Genomic DNA, 21,789 nt, shown 5'->3' with positions numbered 1-21,789 from the left:
ATGCAAATTCTTCTGCTAGTTGGGGTTTAGTCCACTTTTGTATCCTTCCCTTCAAGGCTCAGGGGTCCAAGATTATTTTCTGTGTCTGTGTTAATTGGTTTCCCTTTTCTTTGTTGAAGAGCGTCTGTGCAGTCCTTCTGCCTAGTCCGCCATCTTGCCCACTCCACAATCCTCTTCTAAAGAACTGATCTCAAATAGTACTTTAGAATTGTGGCTCCTCCCTTTCATGAGACAATTTCATGTCGGCTATACCACACAAGGTGATAAGAAGGGTATCTATACTCTATAGAACACTGGTTTAAGTTCATCCCAGTTGGGTTCTGATTTTTAAAAACAAAATGATTAAGGAAAAAAATCACTTACAGAAAAAACGTCAAGTATGCATCCTTTTTCGGGAGGTCACAGTGCAAAGGTCGTAAGTCTCCCCAGTGGTATCAGTCAGTAGTTCTACTTTTACTTGAAATGTGAAATTAATGCCCAGTGCTTCCAAATACGCTGGTTATTACACAGTAAACTTAAAGATTTATAAGCATAGGATGGTGGTAAATCCTTTGACCTTAAATTTTGTACTAAAACAGTTTTCACACATTACCATCATTGAGCACCTACATTTAAATGAGTTAAAAATCAAAGGTCATGTATTTTTTAGCATTCAAAGTGAAACAAGGGAATACAAAGACTGCTTACTGCAGGGAAGTAAGTGCCTTTGGTGCTTGAAGAACTACTTGAGGATGCTCCTGTGACGTGAGCTCGGTCATATGGGGGTCCACTGCTTCCTCCCATGATACTGAGGGAGCTGATCATTGATTTTCCTCGAGACATTCCTGAAATGAAAGGAGATTACAATTGAAGGTGAGTAAGTTCCATAAAAATGCACTAAATCACTTTAGTTAATACTAGTATTACAAGTCCCCAAAACCAAATAGCCTGTTTTTAAAACAACTTAATCCCTTTCCTCCTAATAATAATTAAATATACTTAATGAAGAAAGGACATGAACGTCTTCGAGAAATGATTGCTTCCATTGAGAGTTGGCCTCAAACGAGGCTGAGAATTAATCGCAAGCTTGCCCCCAACAGAAGTAGAGCTCTTTAAAATGACAGGCTTCTAACCTCCTGGGGGATTTGAGAAACAAAGGATTGTGGGGAGTCAAGGTTGTTAAGTAGTGTGGATTAAACAATCGAATTGCTCAAAAGGAATCTCTAAACCCATTTTTTTAGGGCATAAACGCAAGATATGGAAGGTATTTCTTTACCTTCTGGATATAAGTGTACCTGGATTAAAAATGATTAATGCTAAATGCTAAATTAGAAATTCCATTTTTGTCCCAGTAACTTCTCAAATTTCACTAATTTAAAACTGTTATGAGAAGAAGAAATTATCATTACCAGTTTAGAAACCCTGCGTATATATTTACAAGGTACACCCAGAATAAGTTCCTATTTTCAGAGGACTTTTGCTTGGCACCTCTTTATCCATATTCATTTAAAAAATAAATCAATAAATAAAAGGGATGGAGCTTCTTTTTAGTAAGGATTGAAAAGAAAGATACTAATTTTCTAGAATAATATGGTCTGCTTAAGTGTAGAACTTCCGGCTTCCTGGCTATGCCTCAAGAAACAAACCCTACTCCCATGTCATCATTTAAAGTTAGGAGAAAGTTTATGACAATAGATCTCTTCCTTCTATCACTCAGCTATTTCAAATCTTTGTTTCCAGAAAGAAATCTTTAACCACCTTCTCCTTTTATTCCTGGGCTTAATATTACTGGAGTCCCTCTGGTAGTGAACCCAAAGAACTTGTGATTAGTTACTTTTTCACCAAGGCTTCCATAGAATACACCCAGAAATACAGTCAGAAGGGCCTACAGCTTGTATGTGTATCTGCTTTATATCCTTTGGCCATTTGTACCAAACCACACCTAGTATCTTTTGTAAAGAGAAGGTGCTAAAGTAATAAAGAACATTTGTTCTTACAATTTTTCAAACTCAAAGTAGTCTAGTTTGAAAGAGACACAGGTAGGATCCTGTTTCCATAACGGAAAAACTTAGCAATTCTGCAAGATCCAAAAATTGATTCTCAATGATTCAGTCCTAACTCACCTGGAAGAGATCCTGACAAAGAGCTTGGGTGTGGCACATAGCCTAGTGGCACAGAAGCTGGTCCATGAACTACATAGTCATTAGTCATGGTTTCACCATCTCCCTTCATACGTGGACACAGCATCCTCTGGCAGATAAAGTATATGGTTCCAGACACAAAAATGGTGACAATTACACCAATAACTGAACCAACTGTATTAGTGGCCTGTGGTGCTGGCTCTTCAGTTGGATCTAAAATGGAGAATATAGTTCTATAATGAGAAAAAAATTGTAGATTCAAAATAGCAACTGAAAAGAAGACTTGCTACCAGAATATGAAGCTATAAACCTCATGAGGACAACTCAAATATTTTTCTTTTTTCTGAAGACATATATAGCATGCTCCACGTATATACGGATTAAATGTCATCATTAAGAATCAAAATGAACCACCCTTAAGTGAAGACAGAAATAAAACAATAGATTGGAAAATATAAACAAATAAATTGACAGAAACAAAGATGACAGATTTAAACACTTAAGAAACTTTATACATATACATACATAAAATATTTATCCTACCTAAATGTGTATAAACCAAAAAAATCAAACTCACTTCCATCGAGTCGGATCCGACTCATAGCGACCCTTCCTTGGGTTTCCGAGGTGGTATTACTATGGAATTAGATTGCCCGATCTTCCTTTTGAGGAGTGGCTGGTGGGTTTGAACCGCCAGCCTTCTGGTTAGCAGTCAAATGTCTTAGGCACTACACCACCAGAGCTCAAGAGTTTACTTTGGAACTGAGGGGAAATTTTAGGGCCAAAAATGTGGACCTCAGAAAGTCATCAAATGTTTTATCTCAAATGGTAAAGGAAAATTAGATGCTAAAGATGAGCCTTAGCTCTCAGGCCTAAAATTCTGTGGCCTTCAGACTAAATCTGGTTGTCTGAAGGCAAGGAATGTAAGGTCTCTGACACCTGCATACCAGAGGACTCAGAAAGAAAGGCCAGAGCACCAGAGGAGGATATCCTGCACATCTACTTTTCACTGGATACCTGAGTACCTGAGGTTTCTGAAATAGAGGGCACTACTATCAAAGGTAAAGGACAGAGCAGATGGGCTTATCAAATTTAGAGCATTACTCTTCAGCTCAGAAGGAAAAGTTTTCTGTTCTCAACAAATCACAACCGCAGATCCTTTTAAACACCTTCCTTCTGTTTCATCTTACTTCAAATCTCCATCCATACAGTTAAACCCACCTCAGACAGACTATTAGAGAGGTAAGAGAAAATGGCATCACTGAATTACATAAAATGTAGGGACTGTCAGTCATAAATTTAATCTTGGTTTTAGGCCAAGATTCTCCCTAGCTACCAACTCATCTTTCTTATCTAGTGCCTTGGCATCTAGGTGAGCAGTATGAACCTACAAGCTGCTCTGTGGGAGGTAAAGACCTGGAGATCTGTTCCCTCATGGATTTCAACCTAGGAAATCACATTGGGCAGTTCTACTCTGTTATAGCGGATCGCTATGAGTTGGAATTGACTCAAACAGTATTCCCTCCCCTCAATTTCTAGTCTCAGGGTCATACCTTAACTCACTGAAGTCAAGATTCTACCCTTATCACCACACTGAAACTATTCTGACAATTGTCAAAGTTCTCCTATTTGTTTTATTCAATAAACTCTTCATCTTCCTGATCTCTCTACAGATTCAATACTGCTGGCTCCTTCCACTTACCTCCACCCCCAAACTATCTGATCAGTTATTATTCCAAGTGACCACTCTCTTGGTTTTACTATCTCTTTCTGTTTGCTGGTTTCATTTTCTTCTGCCTGCCACTTAAGTCAGGTGCTTTCCAGAGTTCTATCTACGCTGTTATTTTCCTCCTTCCCTTACTCTCTCTGGGAGATTTCATCCACTGACACAGCTTTAATCATCAATGCACTGAAGAGCCCCAAATATTTCTCCTGAGCCACAGCTCTGTATAGCAAATATTCTCTTGAACAGCTTCAGGGATATTCCACAGGCATCTTTAGTGTTAACATATCCCATACTGAACTCATAAATGCTATCATCTGTCATTTTTCCTAGATTCCAGGGTCATATATAAATGAAGTAGTACTGTATATAACAACAAAAAGCGATGGGGCCTGTTACAAACTGGCAAGTACACACCTGTTTAAATACTTTTAATTTAAATTAAAAATAAAACCAATAAACAAAAAGGAATGTCTCTGTTACAGCTGCAGCTAGGTTATGGAATGAGGTGCTCAGTTTTCAGATCCTGCTATGTAATGACTCCAATCATTCAATGAGGTACCTGTGAATCAAATTAAACTTATAAACAACACCTAAGTGGTTACTAAACACTTTTATTCTAATTTTGAAATAATATCTATTAAATCTAGCTCATCTTTCTACCACCAATGCTCTTCCTCTTGATTTAGATATTCATCTTTTGCCTTAACTACAAAGAGCCTCCTAAGCCTTTTTAAACTGGGACTGCCAATAAAGATAATTTAGTAAGTTGCAACCCGAGTTTTAAAAAAATATGGAACAGAGTAGAGAATATAAAAATGTTTCATACATAATACGGGTAAATACTGCTGTGTAACTCTCTTATTTCTTTATACATACACTCACATCTTTGTTTTCCTAAAGTCTGAAAGCAACTAATCTAACAGATTTTCTTACCTGTAATCTTGCCACCTCTAGCCCATCTCTTTATAGCTTTTACATTTATGTGGTCAGGCTAGTCTTTTACTTGAATTTTTTAATGACTCTGTTGTTACAGAATATTGTTTAAGTTCTTTCTTTAGAATGAAGTCCTCCATGACTTCATAACTCAACTAGACTATGTTATCTCCTGTCGATACTGCTTAAATATACCCTGTATTTTGGCAGTCCCATTTTCAGGTAGTCTCCCAAAGGTGCCTGTTTTGACTCCTTTCTGCTTTGAATAGGATATTCCCTCTGCCTGGAATGCAATATCCCTAGGTATCTGCATAATGAATAACAATCTTAAGAACCACAGCCTCTAAAAAGCCTCACTTAATGAATCTCATCTTTACTGCCAAAGATTTGACTACTCTCTTCCTTGTATTTAGAGTTAAAAAACAAAAAACTCACTGCCATCAAGTCAATTCTGATTCATAGCAACCCTACAGGACAGGGTAGAACTGCCCGTCCCTCCTCCAATAGGCTTTCCAAGGCTATAAATCATTACGGAAGCAGTTATCTTTCTTCTGTGGAGCAGCTGATGGGTTCCAGTTAAAAAAGCTCAATGCTTTCACCACTGCACCAGCAGAGCCCTACTAGTTGTACAGCTCTCTATTTTAGTAGTTTTTATATCACTTCACACACCATTATCAATATTATCTACTTGAAACAGACTGTGTTTTATTATACATTAGATCACTTAACCTTTCTCACAATCACCAGACTAAGTATTATTATCTTCATTTTAAAGGTAAAGAAAGTAAGGTTTAATGAAAACAAATAATTTCCTAGTAAGGGTAGGGGCTAGATTTAAAATCCAGCTCTGCTTGTCTTTAAAAATACCCTTCTCAGTATTATCTCAACCATCTCAAGGTTTTTGAAGTCCCGTGTATCCTCGCACACAGAAGAGTGTCTAGCAGATGCTTACTGAATAAATTAATACTTCCACAGTCTAATATCCCACATGACCCTTGTAAAAATACCATCTTAAAAGTCTTCATTATAGATCAGAGCATTTAAATGAATCCTATCTAAATTCCAGCAAACCAATTTTGACTGGTTAAGTCCTGATTTATGCTGAATTCCATTCAAAATTAAGTTTATCAATTTGGGATACATTATATATTGGGTCATTGGTCTATGGTTACGAACCTTGAAGAAACTATAGGCTGTTGGACAATCTTCAGTTCCTAAACCTGGCCCAAGTATCCTCAGGCTGCATTTTAAGAAACCTCTTAGTCTTCCAGCCACTGAGAGAATAGTGAAAACATGTCAAGGAAATAATGATAACAGTTAAAAATGGACTAACGAGAAGCTCTAGGTTTAGAGCACAGACTGATTGGCAGTTCAAACCCACCAGCTGCTCCACAGGAGGAAGATGAAGCAATCTACTTCTCTGAAGATTTACAGCCTTGGAAACTCAATGGGGGTCGTGGCAAGTTGGAATTGACTCGACAACAGTGAGTTTAAAAATTTTCTAACTTTAATTGTGGCAGAGTAGTATTTATTCTCTTCTAGTGCTCAACTGAGGTGCTCTGGTAGTGTAGTGGATAACGCATTTTGCTACTAACCAGAATGTCAATGTTATTAAACCCACTAGCTGCTCCACAAAAGGAAGATGGGACAATCTACTTCTGTAAAGATTTACAGCCTTGGAAACCCAATAGGTGTTGCTTTGAATAGGAACCGAATCAATGGCAGTGAGTATTTTCTTAAGTGCTCTACAAAATGGTTCTGTGAAGACTTTTTATGCACAAGAAAACTGATGTCTTCAATGAATTGTCAGAAATAAGTCATAAAAAAGCCCTGGCAAAGGTAACTAGCTTACGTGAACATATATTTATAATAAAGAAATAGTGATTATAAGTGAATCTCACACACAGAAAAGAAAAAAGTAGTTTTTTCAAAGTTCCTTGAAGAGGCAAGGTTGTGGTCACTGCTTGGTCATAGCCAGCTACCCAGAGCGACCGAGTAGTTGAACTGCGGGCTTGGGACCACAGTCGCAGGGGACATCAAGCTCAACTGGCATAACATACTATACAAAACAATGTTCCACCTCCTACTTTGGCAAGTAGCAACTGGGATCTTAAAAGCTAGCAAGCTGCCATCTAGATGCAACGATGGGTCTCTCCTCGTCAAGAAGAAGAAAACCAAAATTAATGGAAATAATCAGTCTCTGGTAGCATAGTGGCTAAGACACTTGCCTGCTAACCAGACGGCTGGCGGTTCAAACCCACCAACCACTCCTCGGAAGGAAGGTTAGGCAATCCTACTTCCGTAGTGATACTGCCTCGGAAACCCAAGGAGGGGTCGCTATGAGTCGGGTTTGACTCGACGGCACATAACAACAACAACAGCAAGCGACTGGTACACCATCTGATCTGCAACCTATATAACTATGAGACGAGAAGAACTAGATGGTGCCCGGCTACCACTGTCATCCACTTGGAAGGGATATAGGAGATCCTGCATAGAGGGAGAACAATGTGGAACAAAACTCAAAATCATTTGGAGGCAAAAAAAAAAGAAGAAGGTGGGGACCAGGTTTGCTGGTCCAATAGAGCCTGGTGGAACTGAGACTATGGCCCCTAGCTGCCCTTCAGGTCTGGAATTGAACCCACACCTGTGGTTTCAAGCCAAACAAAGTACAGGCATGTGAGTTAAACATTTACCTCAAGTAGACACACGCCCTGGAGAGAACAATCATGGGAGAAGGAAGGGCTGCTTATGCACAGGGCGACAGCTCAGGTGGCAGGAGAATATGGAGGGATGGACACTGGGAAGAGGTAACTATGGGGAGGAAGGGAGAGGGGAGCTGTTGCATTGTGGTAAACTGTGGTCAATGACATGCGACAATGTATATGTGAACTGCTGTATGAAAAGTGAATTTGCTCTGTAAATCTTCACCCAAATCACAAAAAAAAAAAAAAAAAAAAAGTTCCTTGAAGCATAATTTACAAGGCTTTCGTCCTACTTACAACAATCCAGTTCATCTGATTTGTCACTGCAATCCACATTATGATCACATTTCTTGTGTTTACCGATGCACTGACCATTTGCACAGCGGAACTGATCAATTAAACAGAGCACTGGGGAACAATACAAATAGTTTTCTTATTTTACTATCATGTAAAGCCAAACTCTGGCAATAATCAAAAGGTACTTTGTGAGTGCAAATGAAAAACAAATTACACTTTTAGAGGGAACTTAAAAATAGAAAATTTCCATTGCCAGAGGGAAAAGAAAAAAGGTAGAAAAGTCACCCAGCAGGAAATTTCCTTTATTATTCTTTGTCAAACTTCCTCTTTCACTAATAATTCTGTTGCTTACCCTAAAGAGTTTTTGAGAATTTGTTGGGTCATTATTCTACTAACTGTGGAGGAGAAAAGAGGATGCCCCAATATTTTAGATTATAATAAACAAATCCACTAATGCAGAGTAAACTGGAATTATTTACATAATAAAGGCCTAATCTTTTGGTCTCACTTCTCAATTTCCAAAGATTATTAATCTTTATAAATTTTATGCATGTTAAGTGAATTAAAACAATTTGGAACATGTTCAGATACAATATAGCCAAATGTGCTCAGAAAAACCCCACATCTGCTAATGAGGCAAGCAGCATGTTGAATTTTAAACAACTTAATGAAAAAAGGACCACCTAACAAGTCCCTGAGGAATTCTGGATACCTTCACAGTTCTTCTCATCTGATTTATCCTGGCAGTTTGCATCTCCATTGCATCGGAGGGCACCATCAATACACTGCCCACTGGCACACTGGAACTGAGATTCTGAGCATACAGGACAATTGAGCTCATCACTGTGGTCTTCACATTCAGTAAACCCATCACACCGCCAAGCCACAGGGATACAGTCAATTTCCCCCGTGAAACAAGTAAACTGCTGAGGAGAACATGTTGGAGGTTCTTCAAATGAACAAGGGATGGGGAGGAGAGTGACAAAAACACAAATTGGTCACATAGAGATATAAACATTTATAATTAAGCAAGGCTCATTTAATAATCAACATATACAGAACACTTCATAATAGATATAATTTGTAAACTATCTCATCTAATCACAGAAAATATATTTACATTACTTCATTCAGATTCACTAACTTGCAAAAGTACAAGGCAGAAGTCTTCTGTTGTAATGTAATCCAAGTAGGATTATTTTATTTACAATCCACTATACTTTCACACAAAACTGAGGAATAACGCCTCACTAACAAAAAAAAACTGAAAAAATAACCAAACTCACTACCATCGAGTCGGATCCGACTCGCAGCAATCCCTCCTTGGGTTTCTGAGGTGGCATCACTACAGAAGTGGATTGCCCAACCTTCCTTCCGAGGAGTGGCTGGTAGGTTTGAACCACCAGACTTCTGGTTAGCAGTCAAGTGCCTTCAAATATTTTAAATTACCTTAGAGGTTCTGCTACCTCTGAGGTTCTGCAAGTGTGATACACGAAGCCCTCGGGGTTCCTGTGAGACCTCTTTCAGGAGATCCACAGATCAAAACTATTTTAATAATAATGCTAAGGTGTTATTTGCCTCTCTCAGTACATTTGCACTGATGCTATAAAAAGAATGGTGGGTAAAACTCAAAGCAGTGGCACCGAATTGTACTAAAAGTCATTGCATTCTTCACAGCCACATATTCACAATTAAAAACTACAGAAATAAAAAAGCACCATTTAGAACAGTCAACTGTGAGACATCAGAAGCCCAGCATTTGCATAGGGTGAGTTAGACAGACAGGAATGCACAGGTAAGAAGGACACAGAGGGGGGTAACCAACCACAGGCAGGAAGTGGCAGGAGCCGTTCCATTGTGGGGATTGTAATTGGTGCTGTGAAACAAAATGTGTATGAACTGTTGAGTGTAAAATGAATCTGCTCTGTAAATTTGCATGCCACCCCTCCCCCGCAAAAAGGGCACTTTTACTTACTCTTGCTGTATAATTAAGTACAATGGTTTCCTGAGGAAAGCATTTGTAGGAGTTGCAAGCTCAACTAGCTGCTTTTTTTTCTCTCCACACAGTACAATTTTTACCTGAAAGAACTACTGACAGATAAACTATAGTTATTTACATCTGGTGTCTGGCAGGCATTTTCTGAAAAATGAACCAACTGAGCCTGTTATGTCAAGGAAAACAAGGGATTGCTTGTAGCAGATGGATAATATGTGAGCAGTGAAGCAGAAATTAGAATCTTGGAAAACTTGTATCTACCACTATGAATCTTAAAGGTGTTTCTGATGAGACTGTGGTGACACAGATAAGCACAATTCTTTTTTTAATTGTATAGTGAAATGTGTAGGAGCTCTGGTAGAGTAGCGCCTAAGGCACTTGACTGCTAACCAGAAGGCTGGCGGTTCAAGCCCACCAGTCACTCCTCGGAAGCAAGGTGGGGCAATCTACTTCTGCAGTGATACTGCCTCGGAAGCCCAAGGAGGGGTTGCTATGAATCGGGTCTGACTCCATGGCACATAACAACAACAGTGAAATGTATAAAAATTTGAAGATCTAGGGAATTTCTAAATGGAATTCTAGTGAAACCTGTGAAAGCTACAATTTATGTAAGGTAGAAACCTGCTAGAGAAGGAAAACACAAATATTTTCCACTAAAATGAGTGACAGAAAAGTGATATGACTGCACCTGTCAAAGGTGGAAAACTCTGTAAGACCCAAAAAGCAAAAGAAGTCTCATCAAGCTTTGGCTCTTCCAGGTTTCACTGTATTTCCAAATGACCAAGGTGTGCAGTCACAGAATCATGCATGGGTAAAAGATCTATTCAGAGCACAGAATAAAAGAGTTCAATGGATTTTAATAAAAGATGATTAAAATAAAGTAAAAATAACAAGTAAAATAGTAATATAATAAAATAATAAACAAATATAAAAGGATAAAAAGTAAACTGATACAGTTTCAAATTCCATACTGTAACTAAACTTTTAGGAAACTACCACTTGTCAAGATTTGGCGTAGTGTCCAAGATGAACGTTCATAATTATCTGAAAAAGGCTATTATTATAGTCTTCTATTTTCCAACTACTTATCTGTGTGAGGTGCATTTTCTTCATATATTTAAACCAAAATTATTTATTACAACAGACTCACTGAGGAAGTAGACATCAGAATCAAAGAGGTTTATAAAAATGTAAACACTACACCACTATTTTTTTTTCCTGCTTTAGAAAGTATAACTCTTTTTCTTAATATATTAATTTTAAGGGCATATAATGGGTCAATTATTATTTCTTTTCTAAAATATTTTCTGAAGTTCTTTTTTTTTTTAAAGAATTCTAATACAGTAAATATTGATAAATATATCTCTAATTCACATAAACAAAAGCTCTTTAGGGTCCTCAATTATTTTTAAAAACGTAAAAATATCCTGAGACCAAAAAGTTTGAGAACTGCCCTTTAAGCCCAATTTCCTTGGTTCACAGATGAGACTGCGGTCACCAAAAACCAAAACCAAAACCAAAACCAAAACCAAACTCACTGCCCTCGAGTCAACTGCGACTCATAGCAACCCCTCCTTGGGTTTCTGAGGTGGTATCTCTATGGAAGTAGATTGCCCAGTCTTCCTTCCGAGGAGTGGCTGGTGGGTTTGAACAACCAGCCTTCTGGTTAGCAGTCAAATGCCTTAGGCACTATGCCACCAGAGCTCCCTTCCAAGGTCACAGAACTGGCTATAAACAAAGTTAAGATGAGGAAAGCAGTATCTTCACTCTTAGCCCACAGCTTATACTATTATATCATGGCTTATTGAGTTCTTTAAAAATTTTTCATGTTAGTAATTCTTTAGAGAATAGTGTAACTTTATTACAGACTGTGGACCAGAATACCCTTTATCTTTAAAATACAGAGCACTATGGACTACAAGTAAACATTTTATGTAAGAAATATGAGGAATATTATATACATATATGAGGAACTGTTCACTGAGAGCCTATTATTTAACACTATACTTGATTGTGTGGAGAATAAAAATAATAAAACAGTCTGTATCCTTAAAGAGCTTTTAATTTGGTTAGGGAAAAGACTAATGAATATAAAACAAATGATCACATTTGTTTTATGACAGAACTGCATGTCAAGCAAACTGTGTGGTAAAACATACACACACACACACACACACACACAAAGGGTGTGTGGTAAAAAAAAAAAAAAGTGCTGTAATTCACAGAAAAGGAAAATAATAACACCTAGTAAAGGTTTCATAGATCAAGAGGTAACTAGCTGTATCTTAAAAAATTAGTAAGATTATAGAATGGGTATGCAAGAAGAGAAATACATCCCTGAAATACGACAAGTAAAGCTGTACAGGCAAATCAAAACAAAACATGCCACAGTGATGACAGAATTCTGAACAGACAAACCAAAATAAAGTCAGCACACTGGGACAATATAAAAAAGGAGGTCAATAGGTAGGGCATGCTCAAATAAACACACATCTTCAAGCTCAGGCAGAGGAATTTAGATTCTGTATTTCATTTATTTCTTGTAAAAAGACTTGTACACAAATATTCATGTGGTCTTATTCTTAACCACCAAAAACTGAAAACAGTTCAAATGTCCCTTCAACAGGAAAATAGTAAATGGTAGTCTATGTACACAATGAAATACTATTCAACCATAAAAAGGAAAAAAAAAAAAAAAAAAAAAAAACCCAAAAACTAAATACCTACTGATACACTCAACTGTACAGCTGTATCTCAAAAAATATTATACAAAGCAAAAGAACTCAGATGCAGCAAGAGTACACATGTCATAGTTCCATTTATATGAAGTTGAAAAATAGGCAACACTAATCTATAGGGATAAAAATCAGAATGGTGGGTATTTCTGGAAGAGGAGAATTGACTGGTAAAAGTGATAACATCAGGAGTTGGATATTGATAACAAAGTTGTTTATGTTTGTCAAAATTAGCTGATGATCCATTTAACATCTCAATTTGAAAATCACTAAACATGTAAGCAAAAAAAAAAAAAAAAAAAAAGGTGTGTATGTGTGTGTTTTAATGAATATTTTCTAAATGAAAGGTGATATCCTTGATTCAGTTTTATCTATGTTATCATTACATAATGGGAAAATTTTGTCTGTTGATGAGGCTAATCTTGCCTTGCCTTATTAAAGTAACAGTCTGGCACCCTGATATGCAAACACTTGCTATTTTTTGACACTTCAAGTACCAGAGCTTAAGTTTTTACTGTACCCATGTCTGATCTCCCCAACAAAACTGTCTGCGCTATTTTAAACATTTTCAATTCCCCTATAGACTTCGCAGAGTGGTTCATAGCTGCTGCTAAATCAATGTGTTATTATTATTTTTTTTAAAAAAGGGAAGAATAAAATTTACTGGCAATTCTACATTATCAACAATTTATATATTTTGACTGTATATTCCCTTTCAATCTCTGTTCACAGAAATATATACTTTATATAGTTGTCATTCATAATAGAGAACATCATTTTAGTAACTTTTTTCTTTACCTAAGCCAACATTTTGGCTACCTATTTATGTCAACTTCACCAATGTAATGTTTAGTAACTGTATAAATTCAGTTATTCTACTTAATTTTTCTATCATCACAAATGAGATTTTTCTAAATTTCTGCTACTATAGATAGCAGCATTATGCAGCTTCTTCCTTCAGTTGAATTAACTTGTAATTATTCCCAAGATCATTTCTGAACTAAGAATGTTGTTGTTAAGTGTCATGAAGTCGGACCCAACTCATAGTGATCCCTCCTTGGATTTCCAAGGCGGTATCACTACGGAAGATTACCCAACCTTCCTTCTAAGGAGTGGCTGGTAGGCTCTGGTAGTGTAGTGCCTAAGGTATTTGACTGCTAACCAGAAGGCTGGCAGTTCAAACCCACCAGCCACTCCTTGGAAGGAAGGTTGGGCAATCTACTTCTGTAGTGATGTTGTTGTTGTTATGTACCATCGAGTCAGATCCGACTCATAGCGACCCCTCTTTGGGTTTCTGAGGCAGTATCGCTATGGAAATAGATTGCCCCATCTTCCTTCCGAGGAGTGGCTGGTGGGTTTGAACCGCCAGCCTTCTGGTTAGCAGTCCAGTGCCTTAGGCACTGTGCTACCAGAGCTCCCTCTGTAGTGATACTGCCTCGGAAAGCCAAAGAGGGGTCGCTATGAGTCGGATCCAACTCGATGGCACTGAGTTTAGAACGAAGAATAGTGAACATTATTGTGGTGCTTGATGCTGCTTTAACTAAAGCTTTAGTTACTACTTTAACTAAAGCTTTAGTTACTACTTTAACTAAAGCTTTAGTTACTACTTTAACTAAAGTGCTTTAACACAGTGCTTTAACTAAAGTAATGTACCAATTTGTTATTTCACCATGAGTGATTAAACCAATTTTACTACGTCTATCTCTTACTTTTCGAAAGTTCACTTTACTTTGCTTTTACAAAAGACCTACATTAGTACCTGTTTTTGATAACCAAAGGAAATGCAAGAGGAGTTTTCACTTTTATGAAAAAAGACAAAACGTGAAACTAGTGTTCAGCATTTGTTTTGCAGTGAGCGTGAAAGAGGTAGCTAGCACTTATCACCAGCAGCAAGAGTGGCATCGCCAAACTCCTCTCCTGGGAACTATTCTTAGCATCTCAGCATCAAGCTGCCATGGCTTTGAACTGTGTCTGTGAGTATTATATGTTAGTGTTATTTTAAGTTTTATGTGTTAGTTGGTAGGTTGTTTTTTGGGTCTAGAAACACTTAAAAATTGTTCCCACATAAATGAACGGTAATATGCTTCTTCACTTTAAGTCATTTTGGCTTATGAACAGTTTCACAGGAGCACTTTACTGTCGCACAGCATAGGAAACCTGTAAAATATTATCACTACTTAGTGCTACCTTTAACATTTTATTTTTTTTTTTAGATAAGTAGGTAAGAATCATTAAAATTTAAGGAGATAAGTAACAAGGAACTGCCAATAGGTTTGAACCAAAGAATACATAATAAAAGTGAACCTAAAGAAAAAATAATTTTTCAATCATACGTAGGATGGATTCACCAAAGAAAAAACTGGGATTACTGAGCTCAGGAGTTAACAAGAAGGTTGGCTGGTTACCAGGCTGGTCATGACAATGGCAAAGAAAGAAAAGATAATGACCAACAGGATAATAAGTATGACTTCTAGATTTCAGGTCTGAGGGACAGAGAATGTGGTACCATCAACAAATACAGGGAAGCTTGGAGGAAGACATGAATTTGGTTTATGTTCAAGTGTACTGTGAATGTGAAAAAAATTTTGTAAACCAGTAAGTATAACAAAATTTAATTTATAGTCAAATCGCAAAGGGAGCGTACACCCTACCCACTACTCATCCTCTTTAGGAATGAAACAGAGCCCAGAGAAATAGAGAGGGAGACTTTCACATTTCATTTCCTGTCCCTCTATATTTTATTTTTAAAAGCCATAGCCAAGTACTACTTTTGTAATGAAAAATTTATAAATATGTATATATATATATATATATATAAATATATTAAAAGAAAGATAAATATTAAAAGAAAGATAGGATTGATAAGTGATACTAGCCATCAGAAAGAAGGTAACAGGTGACACACTGAGAAAAGAAATGTTTCAGGAAAAGAATCAGGTGAGAGAACAGAGAACCAAGACACGAGTCTTTGTGAATGTCCACATTTATGGAGCAGAGAAAGAAAGAAGAGCTAATAACCTAAACATATATTTGTGACATTTTTAGGTTCTTCTCTCTTTCCTCTTTATATGACATGGTCACTTATAATTAACTACCTGCTTACAAACAAAAAATCTACTGCTTAAGATTTTTTTTTATAAAATCTGAAAGGACAGCCAAAACAAGTGATGTGATCTTCTTGTCTGTCAAAGTTAATATGGGTTACTGTCAGCATTAACAAAGTAAGCATTGTCTTCACTGAATACATTCCGAACAGTGATATATATATATATAAGCAGACAGAATTTACATTCTAGTAGAATAGGTAGAATTAACTCATCTTGTTACCCTCTTAGGGGTAGGGTAAGAATCTACTTTATTATCAGGCAATACATTCATTCATAGTCTGCATTTCCTCCAATATGGGCATTTTCTTCTTAGTCCTAGGATTAGATTACACCTATCACATGTCATAATGAATTCACTCTTAGAATAATTAAGAACTTGGTTCAGTGTAGATGAGTAGAATATAAGTGACCAATCAAGTTAGGGTTCAGTGCTGCCAAACCATATAAAGTTAGATAGAGTAAGTTATGGAACATGTTAATTGGCATTTAGGCTTGCACAAGAAAATTATAGCATATTTACCTCCACATGATAGCTCATCTTGAAGCAGAACCAGGTGCATGGGACAAGAGCACCTCGTAGTACCATCTCCTTTCACAAGGCAAATATGTGAACAGCCACCATTATCCTGAGCACAAGGATGTTGCCCTGCAAATTAAAAAGGGGAGAGGGGCAGGCATGCACAGTCAAAATTCTTTCCGTCAATTATTTATGAATTACCAAGAAAATTGTAAGTAAAATCAGCATGAACTTTATTTCTACACAGCAAGATTCTTTACTCTGTCCCCATACACCTACAAGAAAATGAGAACAATAATTTATAAATACAAATACTTATAACTAATCATGTACTTTTATATATTTATATATAAAATATTTCAAGCAAGGTAATAGTATAGCTCATATTGATTTCTGTAAGCAAAGCTAATTACTGAACCTAAAATACTGCTGCAGATATACTAGGGAAAATGTTGAGATCTGAATATTATTCTATTTAAAATATAAAAACTCTTCTATACTAAAGATTTTTAACTCAGCAATTCTAGAGATGATTTCACTCAAAAAGTATACTTTAATGAGGAATCCACTGAAATTTAAAAGGGTTACTAACAGAAAAAAAGTCACATGGAACTCAACCATGTAGAGACCATCATCAAAATCAGCTTGATCAACTATTTTAAAAGGTAACTTGCAATACTACACATGTCAAATTTCCTCATATTTGGGCTAAGCTAAATAAAGTAACCATCAGGCAGCTTTTCAAAATCTGTTTCACAAGCTGTATTTAAGGAAATCATTGCTATGAATTTTCTACTTGTGTTAAAAACAACTTAACATTTATCATCACAGAGTATTAGCATCTAATGTAGCCACTTAACTATCGCTCATACAATAACATCAGTTCTGTTTCAAATGTATTAATGAGATGGAGGGAGCCCACTATCTGCAAATGAACAAATGTAGTATACTACATATTTCAAAACACATATAAGTTATCATATGAGAATATAAAACATATAAGCAGTGTTCTCAACTTTTTTAATTATATGATTCTTTTGATAAAAAATCTTTCTCTAATATTAGAAATTTAAAAAAATGTTTTTTCCAGATATAAAAACATATTTAAATGTTAAATTTTAAGAGATCCCTCAAATTCTGAAAATCTCCATTGAGGTTTCTGAAATAAAATATTTATAAATCAACTGAATAAATAACTTAGATATTATTTCCATTAATGGTTCGGCACAAATTATGTGTCTTAACTTAGAATGACAACAATTCTAAATTTCTAATTGTCAAATACCTCTAAACTTTACTACCAAGCTCACCCACAGCAACGATATAAGGAACACTTAAATTGAACCAACAATGGTGCTCTCATTCCTCTACTCTCTTTTCATTCTTCAATTAGATTTGAAAGCACTATGCTGAGAAGTTAAGGTCACTAGTTCCCTCTTTAGTCTTCCATGGAACACTGGTATTCCTGGTACTTTCACATCAGACCTGTAGCAGTGATTGCCATGAGGGTACTTTTGATGACAGACATGAATTAATAAGAAACTAGGTCAAGATGATTAGTGATGTTTTCAATAAAAACAAAACAAAAAAACAACTTTATGGTTATTTTGCTAAGCTGGGAATTGAAAAATTAATCCAAGAGGGGAAAAATCAAGACTTTAATGATTAAACACAACCTTCTCCAAGTTTACACACTAATTTTTTGAAACTGTTCAACTTCCTTTCCCTGATTCCTGCTTTATGAGAAGATGTCTAACTGGAGAAAGCTATCAAGTTGATTTTTATTATTTTTTTTTAAAAAAAAGGGTAAAGCTAAAGTACATTAAAATTTTGATGATAAAGAGATAAAAAGACACAAAAGAACAAAATCATCTTGATTTCTTTCACTAAACGCTAAGTCCCCCAACTAGCTGTGTCCCATCACCACTTACTGTATTCTTGAAGGTTTAACTCCTTTACTGCATGAATGTCACTAAGCTGGGCAATTCGAGCCTGGACTTTGGTTCTACCCTCTCGACCAGTCATGTCAATTTTTTCGATCATTTGCTGCTGTTTATCAATCCAATATAGCCAATTTTCAAATACAGTCAGTCCCACAGGTTGCAAGATATTGGAGTCTTCCAATACTATCCGGTTGGCACCTTGGAAAAAGAGACATTTAACAAAATGATTCATTTCGGTTATGTCATACATTCAACAACTATTTACTGAATGCTAGCTTGATTCTGAAAAGTACTGCAAAGGAAGATATGATAAGCTCTCTACCAAAAAACTTAAAAAATCATGCTGAGAAGATATACACACATCATAAATCAGTAAATTATACATTAAGTAATCAAGTGCAAATAAGTGCCCAATACACAGGAAATATTCTAGTGGATAGAAATGTAGAGAAGAATTTAAAGCAATAGTTATTCAAAATTTATTTAAGCAGGGTCCAATTTTCAAATAAAATCTTGTGAAAAACTCTAACAGAAAGGAGTAAAACGCATCATTTCTAGACGAAACAGTGGGGGTAGGAGGATCAGAGCACTATGCTTTTGATCTTCCCATTCTGTGAGTCACGACTGACTTTGGGGTTTGGATTTTTCTTTTTCTTTTTTTGGTTTTCACTCCCTGAATATACCTGAAGCACCTCAGAAGAATAACCCCACTCCACCCTACCTGGCTTCTCAGAACACAACTTGAAAAAATTACTTACTCATGAGGTTACCTGATTCAAGTCTCACCTCAAGGTAAAAATTCTTTCTATAATGTCCCAGACATAGAGCCATCCAGAGTCTATAGTTAGAAAGTTCTTTCATACAATAGGCTGAAACCTGGGCTAAAATCTGTGCACCTCTCCCCCCACAGCTTCTCCCTCAGTCCAAATCATCATCATCATCATCATCATCATCATCATCATCATCATCATCATCCCTTCCTTCCTCGTAATAGTCTTTCAAATATCTAGAGAAAGTTTTCAGTTTCCCAAGAGATAAGTTAAATCAAGTAAAGACATTGTATTTTAGAAATACCAGGGAAAAGTTCCAAGAAAGATGCAAGGATCAAGCTGAATTTAAATAAATGGAGAAAAGTGAGGAAACATTCCAAATAGGAAGGCATTGTGTAAGTCAACATGGTGGATTAAATACAGGTTTACTTATGTTCCCTTCTAAAACCCTACTAAAATTACAGTAAACACACAAAACTAATCCATGGTGTTAAAAGTCAGAAAGGTTGTCTTTGGGAAAAAGGAAAGAGACTGAAGGAAGGACCTTTAGATGCTGCAAATCAAACCTTTTTTGATTGGGAAGGTGGTTTTCATTTTGTGATGATTCATAAAGCTGAACATATGAGTTTTTTGCACTTCTCCTTAGAAGTTTGTTTCAAATTCAATTTTTATTTATTATGCAAAAGTCAAACTTAAAGTAAGCAATCTTAGAATAAAAAAGGAGGCATAACCACAAAAGTTTTTAAGAAGAATCCCATGAAACGCATGCTAAGAATTTTGAAAATAAAGATGAAATAGGCAATTTCTTGGTTTCAAAAAATTATCAGACTCCATGTAAAAAATCAAACACCAAATAGGCCTTTAGACATTAAAAAACTGAATCATTTGTTAAAAATCTACCTTGCCCTCAACTCTGAGAACAGACATACTGTATACTTATAAATAGAAATAAATCCTAAATATAATCATGAGAAAACGAAAAAAAAAAGACAAAAAAAACCCCCCCTGAAATTTAAAGACATTTTATAAAATATAACTGGCTTTTATTTTTTCAAAAATGCCAACAGTATGAAAGAGGAAAGGCTGTTCTTGATGAGATGCATGACAAGTAAATCTAGTATGATTCTGGACTGGAAACAAACTGCTGTAAAGGATATTTTAAGGATAATGAATGAAATTAGGACATGAACTATAGATTAAAGAATTACACTGATATGAAATTTCCTGACATTGATTAACTATACTGTGGATATGTAAGAGAATATTCTTGTATTCAGGAAATACACACTGAAGGAATACGGGTAACAGGACATTATGCATATACCTTACTTTCAAATGATTAAACAAAACTGTGCATATATCTACATATATGTGTATATACACTCATATATACACAGACCATATACACACATAGAGAAACTATAATAAATCAAATGTTCATGCAAGTTTAAACCAGAGAGAAAAAAAACCAGGATATATACTCCCTATTTCAAGAAGTTAATCAGAAGAAAAGACCTGGCCATCTGCTCCCCAAAAGATTATAGCCTAAGTATCTTTACCTATGCATTTTTATGTGCTTCAAATATATCCATGAATACAGAAGAACATACAGGCAACAAAGTTATGAAAATGTCTTAGTCATAACCAAACACGAATGAATTGCTGGATATAGAGGCTCAGGACCATAGTCTCAGGGGACAGACACTAAGGTCAAAGGGCATAAAATAGTCCACGAAGACAATGTATCTATATCCTACTTTGGTGAGTAGTTACCAGGGTCTTAAAAACTTGTGAGAGGCCATCTAATGTGCAACTATTGGTCTCTCCCCATCTGAAGCAAGGAAGAATGAAGAAAATCAAAGATGCAAGGAAACAATTAGTCTAAAGGACTAATGGAGCACATGAACCCCAGCCTCCATGACCCTGAGACCAGGAAAACTAGCCACCACTGCTGACTGCTCTGAAAGGGATTGCTTAAGAGGTGCCAGACAGAGTGGGGGAAAATGTGGAACAAACTCAAACATAAAAAAGGCCATGCTTATTGGCCTGATGAAGACTGATGGAACCCCCCAAGACCATGCCTTTAGACATCCTTCAAGCTAGGAACTGAACTTAACCCCCATGATTCAACTGGCAGCCAAACAACAGACTGGCTTACAATGTAAACAATAATATCAAGACGGTATGCACTCATTACAACAGTCAAGCATATGAGATCAAGGTGACAGCATGTGCCCAGGGACAGAACTAGGAAGGGAGGGAGGGATGGAAGGAAGGGATGGGCTTAGCAAGGAAATGGGAAAAGCACAGTTACAGTGTGGGGTTAACTATAGTATGGATATGTAAGAGAATATTCTTGTACTGTAGTAAATGCCACAGAACAATGTGTATGGAGGGCTAAATGGAAAACCAATTTGCTCTGTAAACTTTTACCCAATCTCACACACGCACACACACAGAGATTACAGTCTAGGAAATTATAATGGGGCAGTTCTACTGTCATAAAGGATTGCTATGAATTGCAATCGATATGATGACACACAACCACAACAATGTAGCTTTGATATCCGAACCAAAATAGTTTAAGAATGATAAATTTTAAGTCAATCTCTATTAAGCCAAATTCAGCAATGAATTAAAAAATAAATCATATACAAGCTGGATTTTCCTCAGGGGGGGAAAAAACACGGTAATGGTACAGAAATGGACTAATAGATCCAAGTCACACAACAGATTCATACAACAGAACTTGCAAACAGACTCATACATGAACAACAATCTCATATATAATAAAGATGACATCTCCAAACACAGGGAAGTTGGATTGTTTAGTAAATGATATTAAAAAACTGATTCACTACATGGACCTCCCCAAGGGCTGGATTTCTTATCTTATACTATAAACAAAAGAAAACTTTAAATCTGCAAAGCAAGTATATG

At 36.3% G+C, this 21,789-nt stretch overlaps 1 protein-coding gene across 1 annotated transcript in view; it reads right to left on the bottom strand.

Annotated features, from left to right (window-relative positions):
• Positions 1-21,789, bottom strand: part of LRP6 (LDL receptor related protein 6) — a 255,064-nt gene that overhangs the window by 8,982 nt on the left and 224,293 nt on the right. The window contains exons 17-22 of the mRNA XM_042782839.1: positions 18,068-18,277; positions 16,140-16,265; positions 8,494-8,730; positions 7,782-7,892; positions 2,103-2,333; positions 688-824 (exon numbers count right to left, since the gene is read on the bottom strand). Of these exons, the coding sequence (XP_042638773.1) occupies positions 688-824; positions 2,103-2,333; positions 7,782-7,892; positions 8,494-8,730; positions 16,140-16,265; positions 18,068-18,277 (1,052 nt within the window). The remainder of the gene's footprint in view (positions 1-687; positions 825-2,102; positions 2,334-7,781; positions 7,893-8,493; positions 8,731-16,139; positions 16,266-18,067; positions 18,278-21,789) is intronic.

This window comes from Orycteropus afer, unplaced genomic scaffold, assembly GCF_000298275.1.
Source record: "Orycteropus afer afer isolate SDZICR_OR568_19922 unplaced genomic scaffold, OryAfe1.0 scaffold00488, whole genome shotgun sequence".
Lineage (NCBI taxonomy): Eukaryota > Metazoa > Chordata > Mammalia > Tubulidentata > Orycteropodidae > Orycteropus > Orycteropus afer.
This window is presented reverse-complemented; position numbering and strand designations above follow the sequence as displayed.